Genomic DNA, 15,362 nt, shown 5'->3' with positions numbered 1-15,362 from the left:
GGAACCTCTTCCGGGTCTCCCACGCAGGTGCAGGGTCCCAATACATTGGGCCGTCCTCAACTGCTTTCCCAGGCCACAAGCAGGGAGCTGGATGGGAAGCGGAGCTGCCGGGATTAGAACCAGTGCCCATATGGGATCCCTGGGTTTTCAAGGCGAGGACTTTAGCTGCTAGGCCACGCCGCCGGGTCCAAAAGCCTTTCTTTTACTTTGGCTGGTCAGCTGTTCCATAATGTTAGTAGCCTCTGGGTAAAACTGTGCAGCAGGCTAGAGCTGTTGTTGGAGGTGCCTTGGATTCTTTTGGCATCTATTCCCCCTTTTGTACTCTCTGTTCCAAGTACTCCTCCACCCACACTTCTTCTATCATATCAGTCATTACCCATTCCTATAAATATTTAACCCCGTCTTATCCCTTAAATCCAATTATAAATTCAGGAGTTCACATCTAGCCTTGAGTTTTGAGTACAATGAGCTAATGGAGAAACTATTCAAAGGGAGAGGAGCTGCCCAGGTGCTTTCTCTTAAAACTATTTTACAAGTGCATATTTTCTTCGTTTACACCCATGGCCAGCTCCCAAACTTACCATTCTTATGTAACTGCAAGTTCTGACATCAAGTGCACCTCCACGTACACATTCAGGTTATGCAGATGCTCCAACATGTAAATCTGGAGAGGACAGGTAGGTGGCAAAACCTGGAATGCATCGGTGGGGGAAAGAAAGGGATAATATGTGTTAGAACCAAATCACCAAACTTGCTTTGGATGCCATTGTTGTCACTTCTTCACAGCAAGTCTCTGGTATTAGACTGCACCTGGAGCTCTTTGTGTTGTGTTGTGTTTCTCCAGTTTGACAAGTGGACAGACTCTCAAAGGAGAAGAATCCTCACAGGCTTGTTGGAGCGCTGCTCCCTGTCACAGCAGAAATTCTGCTGTCGAAAGCTGCAGGAAAAAATCCCAGCAGAAGCTCTGGATTTTACCACCAAGCTTCCAAGGGTGTTATCTTTATACATCTTTTCTTTCCTGGACCCCCGAAGCCTTTGTCGCTGTGCACAGGTAAAGTCCTATAGGTAGTAGTAAGGGGAGCCTTAAGACACTCTGAAATGCAATGAAAAGGGCATGGGGGAAAGAGGAAACCGACATATGTGAGGGTGCTGCAGAAACTTCATGGAGAATGAAATTAAAAGGTAAGTTTGAGGGGGAATCCCTGAGTGTGTGGAACTGTAGCTCAAAAAATAAATCTTTAAAAAGTGATAAGTTTAGGAGCAAGTGAGGTGGCACAGTGGGTTAAGCCACCACTTAGGATGCCTGCATTCCGTATTGGAGTTCCTGGGATGGAGTCCTGCTCTCGCTCCTGATCCAGCTTCCAGCTCATGGAAGCAGCAGGTGATGACTTAAGTACCAGGGCCCCTGCTGCTCAAATGGAAACTCAGATGAACTTCCTGATTCTGGCTTTGGCCTGACCAAGCTGCAACTACTGCAGGCATTTGGGGAATGAGCCAGATAATGGAAGATTCTCTTTCTCCCCTTTGTAAATAGCATCTCAATCACAGTTATGAAAGATATATGTCACAATGATGCTAAGTTTCCTACATATTTTAGAGACATTTGCATTTCTGCTTCTGTAAACTACCTGTTCTTTTCCCTGGCTCATTGTAAAGTCAATGAGTATTCTATATTAGAAATAGTATAGGGAAGCAAAAATTATTGGTAGGTAAACTGGTACAGCAGCTATGCAGAATCACTCAGTAGTAGTAACATTTTAGATAAAAATTCTTTTGACCTAGTAGTTTCACTGCTTGGTTTGCCTGATAACTGTGTAAGAATACTGCAGCATTGTTTGTAATAGCAATAGGCTGCAAACAACAAAAATGTCTGCCAGGAGGGGATGAGATAAACAATTAAAAAAAAAATGTCGAACACGTGCACGTGTTACAGTGAAAAGAGCAAATAGTGGCATGCATTTGGGAAGCCCATATCTCATATATCAGAGTGCTTGGGTTTGAGTTCTGGCCCCACTTCCAATTCAGCTTCCTGCTAAAGTACAGCTTGGTGGCATCAGTTGTGACCCAAGCATTTGAGTTCCTATCACCCACATGATGGACTTCCAGTTGGCTTTTGGCTCCTAACTTCAGCTCAGCCCTGGCTGTTGTTAGGAAGCAAACTAGCAGATAGAAGATTTGTGTTGTGTCCCTCTTCCATTCAAATAAATAACAACAACAAACAAGCAGATGTGCAATACTGGCCTACTATTTTGGAAAGAAAAAGAATACATACTTATTCATTAATAAACTGCTCAAATATTTCTTGAATAACATAGAAGAAACTGGTGGCCGGCATTACTTCCAGGAAGGAGAATGGGTGGCTACGGGGTGGAGATGCAAAATAAACTTCATTTTTTTATTGTGTGCCCCTTTGTATTTGGTATTAATGTACTCATGTGACCTATTTAAAAAATGAAATAATTTTTCAAACAGCAATCGACATGCCCAGTTATGGTATCTTATAGCCCTGTGATAAATTACTAAACAGCAATTAGAAATCATGTTTTGAAAGAACAGAGAAAAAGGTAACTAGTTTTATTGCTTACCATGACTTGCAAAAAAAAAAAGAAAGAAAGAAAAGGAATTTCTGTTTCCTTAATCATGTAATCTTTGCTGGATGGAGTTTTTCTTTAAACTGCTCAGAATTTCCCAAATTTTTCATAATGAGAATGTTAACATTAGAAATTCAAAATCACTAATTAAATCAGCTGTATGTCCTGTATGTCCTACCTTGTAAGAACACAGCATGTCTTATTCCCATCATTTCCAGTGAGGAAGATACAGGCCATTGATCTTCAGCTAGATTTAGAGTAAATAGTAAAGTCATGGCACCATAACACCCGGGAGCTGTTTGTAAAAGATGGAAAGAGACGAGATGGGTAATCCAGGGAGATCTGTCACAGTTTTGAAAGCTCCTGCTACCTTTCAAAGCTCTTTTGTCTGTCTTAACTCTGTGTGTGTGTATGTGTGTGTGCACTTACACACACACAAAACAAAAACCTCATGTGCCTTTGAGGAAAAAAGCAACTTCAGTACTTAAGTCAAAACAAGGTCTAATGGGAAGGAGGACAGGACTGAGACCTGAGAGACATTGTTTTCATCCTTATCTATCCCCCTCCCATCCCCAACTCCATCTCTGTGTTGAACTTTCAGTTAGGCTGCCACTTAGAGATAAAGGCAAGTGCTGTTTCATTTCTGGGTTGAACAAACTGGGTGCGATTTCTGTTTCTACCTGTAGGGCTCTGCCAGAGCTCTTAACCTTTTTACTCCTTCCAGCTCATGACCCTTTTGTTTCTTCTAATTGCTCCCCGTGTCCTTGATGGCTCATCTTCAGTACATAAAATAGTCCCGAACACAGGAGAAACTTGATAAACAGTGAATTGGAAGGAGAAAGAAAGGGATGGATTAATGGATATGTGTGGGTAGAAAGGCCATTAAAGGGTTGACTGATTTTGTTGTTTTGGCACACAAAAATTACCAATTATGTAATTAATATCGAAACTAGGTTTGTAATGCTTATGATTAAGAGGATTCCTAGAGTTCTGTGCCATAGGCTGGTGGCTGAAGTCCTTGCCTTGCATGTGCCAGGACCCCATGTAGGTGCCACTTTGCTATCTGGCTGCTCTGCTTCCCATCCAGCTCCCTGCTTGTGGCCTGGGAAAGCAGTTCAGGATGGCTTAAAACCTTGTGGCCCTGCACCCACGTGGGAGACCCAGCAGAAGCTCCTGGCTCCTGACTTCGGATCAGCTCTGCTTCAGCTATCATGGCCACTTGGGGCAAATTACTAGAACTACCATTACATATGGTAGGACCACCTTCACTGTTGGCTAGATGTGTGGAGTTGGTCATAACACAATGGAAATGGAAGGTATAGAACAAGTTATTTTTTGAGGAGTTGTTTATTTTTATTGGAAATAAAGATTAACAGAGAGGAAGAGGGACAGAAAAGTCTTCCATATGCTGGTTCATTCTCCAAATGGCCACAGCAGTCAGCGTTGCAGCAATCTGAAGTCAGAAACCTCTTCTGGTTCTCTCACATGGGTACAGGATACCTAAGCCTTGGGCCATCCTCTACTGCTTTGCTAGGCCATAAGCAGTAAGCTACATGGGAAGTGGCACCTTCAGGATACAAACTGATGCCAATATGGGATGCTGGCACTTATAGGCTGAGAATTGGCCAATTGAGCCACTGTGCCAGCCCGAGGAACAAGTTCTTTATGCTTTGTGGAATCCTGAATGCTGCATATGACATTCCAGATAGCATCAGTAATTATGTTGTATTTAATTGAAATTTTTATTTAGTAAAGGAATGGAGAAAAAAGGAAACATCACAAAAAGAATTTTTAGAAGTACAGATCTGAGTTTACATAACCTTCATATATAACTTTCAAGGAACTTTTAGGAAACTTTCAACGTTTGTCTGAGCCTCCATCTTGTAATATGCAATGTGAAGCTAATAATTATGTGTACCTCTCAAGGTTTACTATGAGGTTGGTAAACGGGCATTCAATAAGCATTATTTGGCTACCATTCTAATTCTGAATAGAAATTAAAATAAAATATCTTGCCTAGATAAAAAGCACCTTAGGCCAGAGTTAACTGAGCTGTGAACTGAAGGAAAATGATAAAAAGAGTGACAGAGAAAGGGACATGTGCACTAAATAGGTATTTTTGTTTTTGTTTTTGTTTTTTGTTAATTGTCCTTGTTTTTTCAGGTGAGCTGGCATTGGAAGAATTTGGCTGAGCTGGACCAGATCTGGATGCTCAAATGCTTACGCTTTAACTGGTGCATCAATTTCTCCCCAACTCCCTTTGAGCAGGGCATATGGAAAAAGCACTACATTCAAATGGTGAAAGAACTTCATATTACCAAGCCAAAAGTAAGTTTGGGACAAAAATCAACAGTCTTATACACATTAGCTATTTATAAATTCTAGAACTAAGAATGAATGATCAAAATGGAAGTGAAGTAGTTCAAAGGAAACACTACGATTTCAAAATTCTCTTTTGAGAAGTGCTTTCCCTTGAGAGCCGTTATTTTCTGAGGCCAATCCTTCACCTGCAAATGCTGTTCATGTCCTGGCTGCTCCACTTCCCATTCAGCTCCCTGCTTGGGGGCTGGGAAGGCAATGGAAGATAGTTCAAGTCCTTGGGACCCTGCACCAATGTGGAAGACCCAAGGAGACTCCTTGGCTCCTGGCTTCAGCTTAGCTCTGGCTGAAGTAAACCAGTGGTTGGAAGATCTTTGTCTCTTCTCTCTGTAAATCTACTTTTCCAATTGAAAGGCAGAATTACAGAGAGAGAGAGAGAGAGAGAGAGGTTTTCCATTAGTATGTTCACTCCCTAAGTGGCTGCAATGCTCAGGGCTGAACTAAACTGAAGCCAAGAGTCAGGAGCTTCATCTAGGTCTCTGTGATGGGTGTTGGGAACCAAGCACATGGACTGTTTTCCAATGCTTTTCCCAGGCTGTTAGCAGGGAGCTGGATCAGAAATGGTGCATCTGGGACAGAAACTGGCACCCATATGGGGTGCCAGTATCACAGATGGCAGCTTTACAGATATGTCACAGCACCAGCCCCTTTATTCTGTTCATTCTCATAGATACTGTTGGTGAGATAAGTTATGGAAAATTTTTATGAGCCCTTTGTTCAAGGCATGATATATATACACATGCAGTCTTGTGCATGATTTTGGATAATAGATGAGTTCCTGAAAAATGATGTGCAAATTAAAATTTTAAGATGTTTTTAAAACCACAGAGTTATTACTGACTGAAAAAAAAAAAAACCAGCGAATCTTTGTAAAAATGAAGAATTTTTTGGAAACACAAATAGTCCACATTAACCTGCTCATTCAGGCTGAGATTTTATTGTGTTTTTTTCAAGTTGTAAACCAAGATTCCTGAAACTTAGGGGCCTCTGAAATAAAAAGAGTCTATTGAGCTATTACAAATAATGGACCCTGGGACAAGTTTCCGTAATTTTCAGCAGCAAGGCTAGGTAACAGTTGGAAGAGTATCTTCTTTACCAGCAGTTAAAGCCCTGTTTTTTGTTTGGTTAGAATCTTACCCCTTCTGGAATGAGTGAGTGGCGCAGTGGATAAGATACCTGTGTTCCTTATTGGAGTGCCTGGGTTTGAATCATGGTTCTGTTTTTTATTCCTGCTTCTTGTTCATGTGCACCCTGGAAAGCAGTAGTGATGGGTCAAGTAATTGAGTCCCTACCACACATATTGAGTGGACCTGGATTGAGTTTTAGGTTCCCGGCTTCAGCCTGACCCAGCTCAGCTGTTGTGGGCATCTGGGGACTGAACCAGTGAGAAGAGATGATCTTTATCTTTGGGTTTTTTTTTTTTTATCTCTCAGTCCCTTTGTCATTCAAAAAAAAAAAAAAAAGAATGACTCCCTCCAAAAGACATGCTCTTGTGATACGGCCTGGCTCAGGAGGACAGAACAGGAGGTTTAGTCCTGGAAACAGGAGGCTGCATTGCAGAAGCTGCCTCTTCAGATGTGAAGACACATAATAGGAAGCTGCCTTCAGGAATGTGACATGCCCCTTTGGTATTTTCCTGCCTTTAGCTGCCAACTGATTAACCTCTTCCATCTACTCCCCTCCCCTTCTGGATTTTTTTTTTTTTTTTTTAAGATTTATCTTTATTGGAAAGGCAGGTGTTTACAGGAAGAAGGAGAGAAAGAGCTTCCATCACTGGTTCACTCTGCAAATGTCCACAGAGGCTGGAGCTGAGCCCATCTGAAGCCAGGAGTGTGAGCTTCTCTCGTCTCCCACACAGGTTCAGGATGCCAAGGCTTTGGGCCTTCCTCGACTGCTTTCCCAGGCCACAAGCAGGGAGCTGGGTAGGGAAATGGGGCTGCTGGGATTAGAACTGGTGCCCATATGGGATCCCGGCCATGCAAGGCAAGGACTTTAGCCGCTAGGGTACCATGCCGGCCTGAAAAAAAATTTTTTTGATTATCATAATTATGACTCTTTAATAAAACTTCTTGAATCTTGATTGAAGTTGAAGAGCAAGAAATAGCCTTCAATAGCTGAAGTTCAAGTTATTATGGGGCAGAAGAGAGAAAGTTGATCAATCAAGTAGAATGAAAAGAGGTTTTGAGTATTACACATAAAACTGTGACATTAATGCTTTATCTTTCCTATAAAACATTTGTGCATAATTCTGTGTTAAAATGATAATTTGGGTAATGAAAATATCTTTTTGTTTGGCATGAAATTTCTGTGAGGAATACTTTATTATATGAAACTTATTTTTTTGTTAAAGAAACAGACCCAAGTCAGAAAGACAGAAATTAATGAAGTCATCTGACAAAGATTAATCAAGTCAGTTGTCAGCACCAGACATAGTTGTGGAAGATGTGCAAGTCTCTGGGATGACTCCAATGATGTGAACACAGGCAACCACTGGAGTATAGCACAATTAACCCTCATTACCCCAATGTGTGTTTCAGCATAGTTTAAAAAATGTTATGAGCAAATGACAGTGGCTAATACTAGTACCCAGCCTTCAAACAGGATGATCTGTGCATGCTCTGCTCTACCCATGCCAGCAATCATGATTTCAACAAGACTCTAGGGGGTTGTTGTGTTGCCATGGGTAAAGCTGCTGCCTGAAATACCTGCATCCCAGATCACAGTGCCAGAGTTCAAATCCTCCCTCCACTTTGACTCAGCTTCCTGCTAATGTGCATGCTGGGAGACAACAGAAGAAGCCTCAAGTGCTTGGGCTTCTACCACTCACCTGGGAGAGCCAGAAGGAATTCCTGATTCCTGACTTCAATTTATCCCAGATGTGACTAGTGTGACCATTTAGGGGAATGAACTAATGGACTGAAGATCACTCTGTCTCTGTTAATTTGCCTTTCAAATAAGTAGATAAGTACATAAATATATAAATATTTTACAAAAGCACAAAGTGCTAATATCAGGAATGAGGAAAATTCTGAAGGGCTGGTGAGGTGATACTTCAGATTAACCCTCCACATGCAGTGCCAACATCCCTTATGGGCATCAGTTTGTGTCCCCGGCTGCCTCATTTCTGATCCAACTCCTGCCTTATGGCATGGAAAGGCAGCAGAGGGTGGCTTAACTCCTGGGCCCCTGCACCTACATGAGAGACCTAGAGAAAATTCCTGGCTCCTGGCTTAAGATTGGCTTGGGGATTTGGGGAGTTATCTAGCAAATGGAAAATCTCTCCCTCTCTGTCTCTCCTTTTCTCTAAAAAAAAACTTTTTAAGATTTATTTATTTTATTACAAAGTCAGATATACAGAGAGGAGAGAGACAGAGAGGAAGATCTTCCATCCGATGTTTCACTCTGCAAGTGGCCGCAATGGCCGGTGTTGCGCCGATCTGGAGCCTGGAACCAGGAACCTCTTCTGGGTCTCCCACGTGAGTGCAGGGTCCCAAAGCATTGGGCCGTCCTCGACTGCTTTCCCAGGCCACAAGCAGGAAGCTGGATGGGAAGTGAAGCTGCCGGGGTTAGAACCGGCGCCCATATGGGATCCTGGCACGTGCAAGGTGAGGACTTTAGCTGCTAGGCCATGCCGCGGGGCCACCTTTTCTCTAAAAATTTGTCTTTCAGAAAAAATTAAATCTTAAAAAAAATGAAAGAAAATTGTAGACAATTACGTGTGACTAAATTTAGTGACATAAATGGACAAGATTCTTGAAAAATACAATTTACTAAAACTGACTCAGTATGTAATATAAAATATGAATAGAGCCTGGTATGGCACAGCTGCTTAAGCTACTGCCCATGATACTGGTATCCCATATCAGAGTATTGGTTCAAATCCTGGCTGCTCCACTTCCAATCCAACTCTCTGCTAATGTTCCTGGGAGGGCAGTGGAGTCTGGCCCAAATACCTGGGTTCGTGCAACCCATAGTGAGAGACCAAGATGCAGTTCCTGATTCCTGGCTTCAGATCCTACTGTTGAGGTCATTTGAGGAGTGAATTGGCAGACAGAAGATCTGTGTGTGTTTGTGTGTGTGTGTGTCTTTCTCTGTGTCACACTGCCTTTCAAATTAGTTAATTCATCTTTTTTTTAAATGAAGACATCTGTATTGATTTTAAATTGAATTTATACGTTTAAAACTTACTACAAGGCTCCAGATCCCAGCACTTTATTGGCAAATTCTCCCACATACTTACAGAAGGCATAATAACACTTCTATGTAACTTCCTGCAGAAGGTAAAGAGGAACTAATTCCCAACCCTCTATTCTTATATCAAAACAAGACAAAACTTTGTAAGAAAGGATACAAAACCATAGACCAATATCCCTCATGAATATAGAATGCGAACGTCCTTTAAAAGTATCAACAAATTAAATCCAGTAATACATAAAAAGAATGATAATGCTGACCTAATGGGATCCAAGGAAAGTCAAATTGGCATAGCAATTGAACACCAGTACAGGGGTGGGCATTTGTCCTGATGATTAAGGTGGTGGTTCTGGCACTTCAGAGCCCCAGATCAGGTAACCTTGATTTGATTCGCCTCTAGCTCCTGACTCCAGCTTCCTGCTAATGCACACTCTGGGAGGAAGCAGTACAAATAAATGGGTTTCTTCCACCCACTTAGGAGACTTGGATTGAATCCCTAGTTCCTAGCTTCTGCTCTCCAGGGCTGTTATGGGCACCCAGGGAGTGGACCATGAGGTTGTAGTTCATTAGTAAGAACTCTTTCTCTCTGCCACATTTTCCTTCCTCTCAAATATTTGTTTTAAGATTGTCAGCCCAATCAATATAATTCACTTAATAAAAGAGACATATATATATATAGGCATTTTAATATGTGTATGCCAACAAAAGCACTTAGCCTACACCAACACCCATTCATGATTCTGAAATTCTCAGAAATACTGGAGATAATATGAACAATAGATTGTTTACTCAATATAGAAAATTTGTCATAATTTCATTAATGCCTATTTTGTGGAAGTGTTGGACACTTTGCATTTTTCAAATTTAGTGTTTCCCCCAAATTTGTTTTTATTATTGTGTGTATTTGTACTGAATAATATTAACTAATCTTCCTCCAGCAAAAACAGGTTTAATTCCATATAAGCTCAGAGAAATGAAATTAATGGTCATTCTAAATGAAATCTTCATAGAACACTGAATACTGCAACCATAAAGAGATGCCAATTATATAAATACAAAATACCTTCCTAATTTGCTACTAGCCCACAAGGAAATATATGGGCAGGTATTATAGCATAGCACGTTAAAGTATAACTTGGGATGCCCAATTCTGATGTCAGAGTCCTGGATTCAAGCCCCAGCTCCACTTCTGATGCAACCCCCTGCTAATGGACATCCTGGGAACCAGCAGGTGATAGTTCAAGGACGAAGGCCCCTGCCACCCATGTGGGGGATCCAGATGGACCCTGGCTACTGGCTTCAGCCTGGCATCTGAGGGAGTGAACTAAGGGATGGGAGAGTTCTTTTTCTCTTTCTGTCACTCTTCCTTTCAACCAATAAAAATGAATATGTAAAGTTTTAAAAAATATATAATGAGTAAATATAGATTGAACACTCTTGTGCATTACCTGCTAAAAGTACCAGAGTCCTAATCCTGCTTTTACAAAGCCTGGTTTGGTACCCTGGGACATAGACAAGTAGACAAATCATTTTAAGACCAAGTACTAAATGGTATCCTGTAGTAAAAAATATATACTAAAAAAGTTAAAACAAGAATGAGAAACTAACTGATTATGCTTGGAGAGATTGGTGGAATTCTTGACTTTTCACAAGCATTTGAAGCAAACCAATTTACCAGAAAAGCTTCCCTAATCTCTTAATGAACAAAAATTATGCCCTTAATTGCTTCTCAACATACCAGGACCACTTCCCTTAGGCAACAACTACATAAAACTTTATGAATTACACACACAAAAGACAGACTCAGTCTGAGAAATTAAGCAGATGTATTCTTTGGAAGTAGCTGAGATTTGGATTCTTGATAAAATCTATAAACCACTTCTATACAACTTAGAATTGTACCTGCATGTTACAGTTCACTAGGGTCAAAGTCCTTTCATTAAAATGTGTCCTTTTTATGACTAAATTCATTACAGTTATAAGGAGGCTAGGTGAGTGTACTTGAAGCAAGACAGAGATGGTACAAATTCTAGATTCAAATTCAAGTTCTATATATGTGTAAGTGGACAAATGATCTGATTTCTACTATCTACAATTTCCTTCTCCATATAACAGGAATAGTGATTATTACTCCCACCAGTGTCATTGTGAGGGCTAAATAAGATAATGCAACAAAATTTCTCAAGGCAATGCCTGCTATATTGCAAACATTCCAGGAGGGTGGCTGCTGTGGTCATCATCCCCTATTATTATTGCCATGATGATGGTAGTGCTGACATTTTTTATTGCTGTTATGGGTGGGTTTTTTTTAAGATTTATTTTATTTGTATTTGAAAGGCAGAGTTGTAGAGAGGAGAGATAGAAATGTATCTGCTAGTTTACTCCTCAAATGGCCTCAATGGCCAGAGCTGAACCAATCTAAAGGCAGGAGCCAGGTACTTCTTCCCTGTCTGTCATGTAGGTACAAGGGCCCAAGAGCTTGAGCCATCCTCCACTGCCTTCCTGGGACAGAAGCAGGGAGCTGGATCAGGAGCGGAGCAGCCAGGCCATGATCAGGTGCCAAAATGGGATGCCAGTGCTCTATGTCACTGGCTCCAACTGGAGTGTTTTCAGAAGAAGGCTTATTCATTTTCTTCTTTTAGACACCTCCAAAAGATGGATTTGTAATTGCTGATGTTAAACCAGTTACAAGCAGTTCTTCAGAGGAAAAACAGTCACCTTCATCAGCTTTTAGGTCCTCTTCAAGAAAGAAGAATGCAGGGGAAAAAGAACTCCCACCTTGGCGATCTTCTGATAAGCATCCGACTGATATCATTCGTTTCAATTACCTTGACAACTGTGAACCCATGGAGCGCATCTGGCAAGGGTAAGAAGCTCCTCCTTCCTTTCAACTTCTTTTTCAACTTCTTTTTTTTTTTGAAACAGGTTTTTTTTTTTTTTTTTGCTACTTCAATGTAGGAAATAAAACTTACTGTAAAATATACAAACTTCACTATATGGAAACAAAAGTAATTGCTACCTGGGTTGGCAAATTCATCCTGTTCATTATGATTTGTTTGAAACTCAAGCTGGTGGTGCTTGCTTTGGCAGCACATATACTAAAATTGGAATGATGAACCTCAAGCTGTAATGATTTAACACTTTAGCATCCTTTAGTATCTTAAAATTCCAATCCAGCAACCTAGGGTACATTCTAGGCTTTCTCCTTTCTGTAATTGTATCTCTCTTCTCTGTAAGTGAGAAAATTGGTTCCCATTATATTTATTTGCTGCATTATATATATACCATAGTGTATGTGTTATATGTTTAATAAATTGATATTTACTTATAAATTCCATAATTAATTTCAGAATTAATAATCCATAGAAGTATGGAAATAAATCTTTTAACAAGAATCCTATATTTAATTATGATTTCTGACAGTACATATTCATAACACTGTGTTCAAAAGTTACATGGCTATAACTTTTTAAAAAAGATCTGTTTATCTATCTATCTATCTATCTATCTATCTATTTATGTGAAACAGAGTTAGAGAGATAGAGTTCATCCACAGGTTCACTACCTAAATGGTTGCAGTGACTCAATTGGGCCAGACTGAAGCCAGGAGCCAGGAGCTTCATCTGGGTCTCCCATGTGTGTGACAGGGACCCAAGCACTTGGACCATCTTTTGTTGCTTTCTCAGGTGCTTTAGCAGGAAGCTGAATGGAAAGTGGCGCAGCTAGGACACGAACCAGACATATATGGCAGCTTAACTTGCTGCACCACAAAGGAAGCTCCTGGGTTCTTTTTTTTTTTTTAAGTGTTCTTCAGAGTGTTTATGTTCCAATAGCTTTTAAACTTAAAGTATACAGGAAGGGAAGTATCACATCACTCTTCCCATCTCTTCCACTCCACTCCAACCCCCATCACCTTTTCTACCCCATTCACCTTAACAACATTCTGTTGTCTGTGACTTACCCTTTCTGTGCTGTCTTTTGAGTAGAGTTACATTGAGGTACCATTTTCCAACAATCCAATTGGCAGAAGCCTTAACACTTGGCATTATTTTCTGTTGGTGAGACTGTGGGGCAAGCAGGCACCTTCATGCACTGCTGGTGGGGCTACATGTTGGCACACACCTAATGGAGAGAGCACCTGTGGTTCACATAGGCTTAGTGCAATATTGAGCAGTTTGTTAAGATACAATTAAATTGTAAGTGATAAAACATGGGCTGATGGTGTTATTAATTTATTTTGAGAATCATATTTAAAAGCTGTTAATTACTGGACCTGAACAGAGAAGGGCTGAAAATGAAAGCCATAGTGTTCTTTCTATTCTTGGCCTAGATCTGTTCACCATTTGCTGTATAGCAGAGGTTGTTTATTTAAACAAACAAAAAAAATCAATGTTCAAAATCATCTAAAATGAGGAGCCTGGATTAAAAATGAAAAGAAGGATAGTAATATAGTAATATATATATTTGCAAAGTTTGATTTAGCTTCTAACATTTGGATTGTAATGTATCAAGATATCAACATGTTCTATTAGGGGTCAGTGTTGTAGTACAGTGAAATAAGTTGCTGCTTGTGACACTGACATCCCATGTTAGAGTGTCAGAGTGTTAGAGTCCTGGCTGTTCTATGTCCCTTCCAGTTTCCTGTTAATGCACCTAGGAAGGCAGTGGAGGATGACCCAAGCACTTGGGCTCTTGCCTGTAACATGGAGGACCCAGATAGAATTCCAGGCTCTTGGATTCAGATGGCCCTGGCCCTAGCTGTTGTGGCCATTTGGAGAGTGGACTACTGAATGGAAGACCTCTTTCTGTTTCTGTATCTCCCTCTATCTCTCTGTGTCATTTTGCCTTTTCATTAAAAATAAATCTTGGAGGGGGTGGGAAGATGTTGGTACATTCTGGTAATTCCTCTTCTGGAGACACACACACACATTTTTATTTTTTTTTTTCCTTTTTTTATTTTTTATTTTTTTAAAATTATTTTTTTAAGAATCTTACCTAGTTGATTAGGGTACAAAGGGTCAAGGGCTACAGGGTGAAAGTGGGTAATACCGTTGTTTCCATACTAATATTATCATTTTTTCCCTGTATCTGGGGTCAGGGGAGAAACAAAGGGAAAAGCCCCACCCAGCCTCCCACCCATCCCAGATCCCCAATGTGAGGCGCGCTCTGAGGGTCCTGCTCAAGCAGTTTTGATAGTTCAACAGTTCTGGATTGCTGCCAATCTCGCCATTACAATCGTAATGAAACCTATTCAGAATCCACTGGCTGACATAGTCTCTTCATGGTTGGGGTTCTGAGGTCAGCAGTTCAGTTGAAGGAATCTCCAAAGAAACTTCATCTGAGATGTTTCCAGACCTGATTCTTGCGTGAGTTTGGTAGTACAGGGTCCAACAACGTCCGTTGCGCCAATCAGCTTATGCACATGCTGGTCGTTGCTATTGCTGGGTCTGTTCTGTTTCCAGCCCTGTCTTCCTTGTGAGCCAATGGGTGTTGTAGTCCAGCTCGATCCTACCCACTTCATACTTGGTCCTCACGCAAACCAATGGGAGCTGCAGCCTAGTTGGGGCGACTTCCCATAACCCCCACCAGTTCTGCCCCCTTGCCCTGGTTCCCATGCTTGCCAGTATGTACTGCAGGCTTGTCCAGTCTGTCCCACATCCCATTTAGCTCTCGTACATGTCAATGGGCATTGAAGCCTAGTTCAACCCAACCAACCTACTATCCAGCCCACATACTTACTGGCAGGTGCCTTTCTGTCTAGTCATGCCTGCTCCTGTCCTGGTTTTCATGCTGTCCAGTGGGAGTGGTAACCCCAAGGTAGGTAAGTGCCCACTATCTCCCTACTAGGCCACTCCCACTCCCAGATTATGTACTCTCCAGGTGGTTCTGGCATTTGACTTGACAGAATTAGCTCCCAGTGCCAGCCTCTGCCAGCTGATGCTGCGGCTAAGCCCAACCAGCCCTCACCCATTCTAAGTTTTGCTTGCACCAGTCGGGACAGTCAGCCCACCATGGCCCTTCCCTTATCTAGCTCACATGAGGCCCACAGGTGTCATAGCCCTGCCTAGTCTGGTCTGCCCTCATCCTGACTCACGCTTTCCAATGAAAGTAGTTGTCCAGCAGGGGAGCCCACATTCCCCTGTCGGCTTTGCCTCCTCCCCCTGGTTTATTTGGGCTCTGCAACCACATCTGGTACAG

General features: G+C 41.5%; 1 protein-coding gene across 5 annotated transcripts in view; it reads left to right on the top strand.

Annotated features, from left to right (window-relative positions):
- Positions 1-15,362, top strand: part of FBXO16 (F-box protein 16) — a 61,136-nt gene that overhangs the window by 31,466 nt on the left and 14,308 nt on the right. For all 5 annotated transcript variants that reach the window (XM_058670066.1, XM_012931291.2, XM_058670065.1 and 2 more), the window contains 3 exons: positions 845-1,051; positions 4,755-4,919; positions 11,807-12,030. In XM_058670066.1, the coding sequence (XP_058526049.1) occupies positions 845-1,051; positions 4,755-4,919; positions 11,807-12,030 (596 nt within the window). The remainder of the gene's footprint in view (positions 1-844; positions 1,052-4,754; positions 4,920-11,806; positions 12,031-15,362) is intronic.

The sequence above is a fragment of the Ochotona princeps genome, chromosome 11, assembly GCF_030435755.1.
Source record: "Ochotona princeps isolate mOchPri1 chromosome 11, mOchPri1.hap1, whole genome shotgun sequence".
In the NCBI taxonomy this organism is placed as follows: domain Eukaryota; kingdom Metazoa; phylum Chordata; class Mammalia; order Lagomorpha; family Ochotonidae; genus Ochotona; species Ochotona princeps.
Note: the sequence above shows the minus strand (reverse complement) of the source record. Positions and strands in the feature narration are given on the sequence as shown.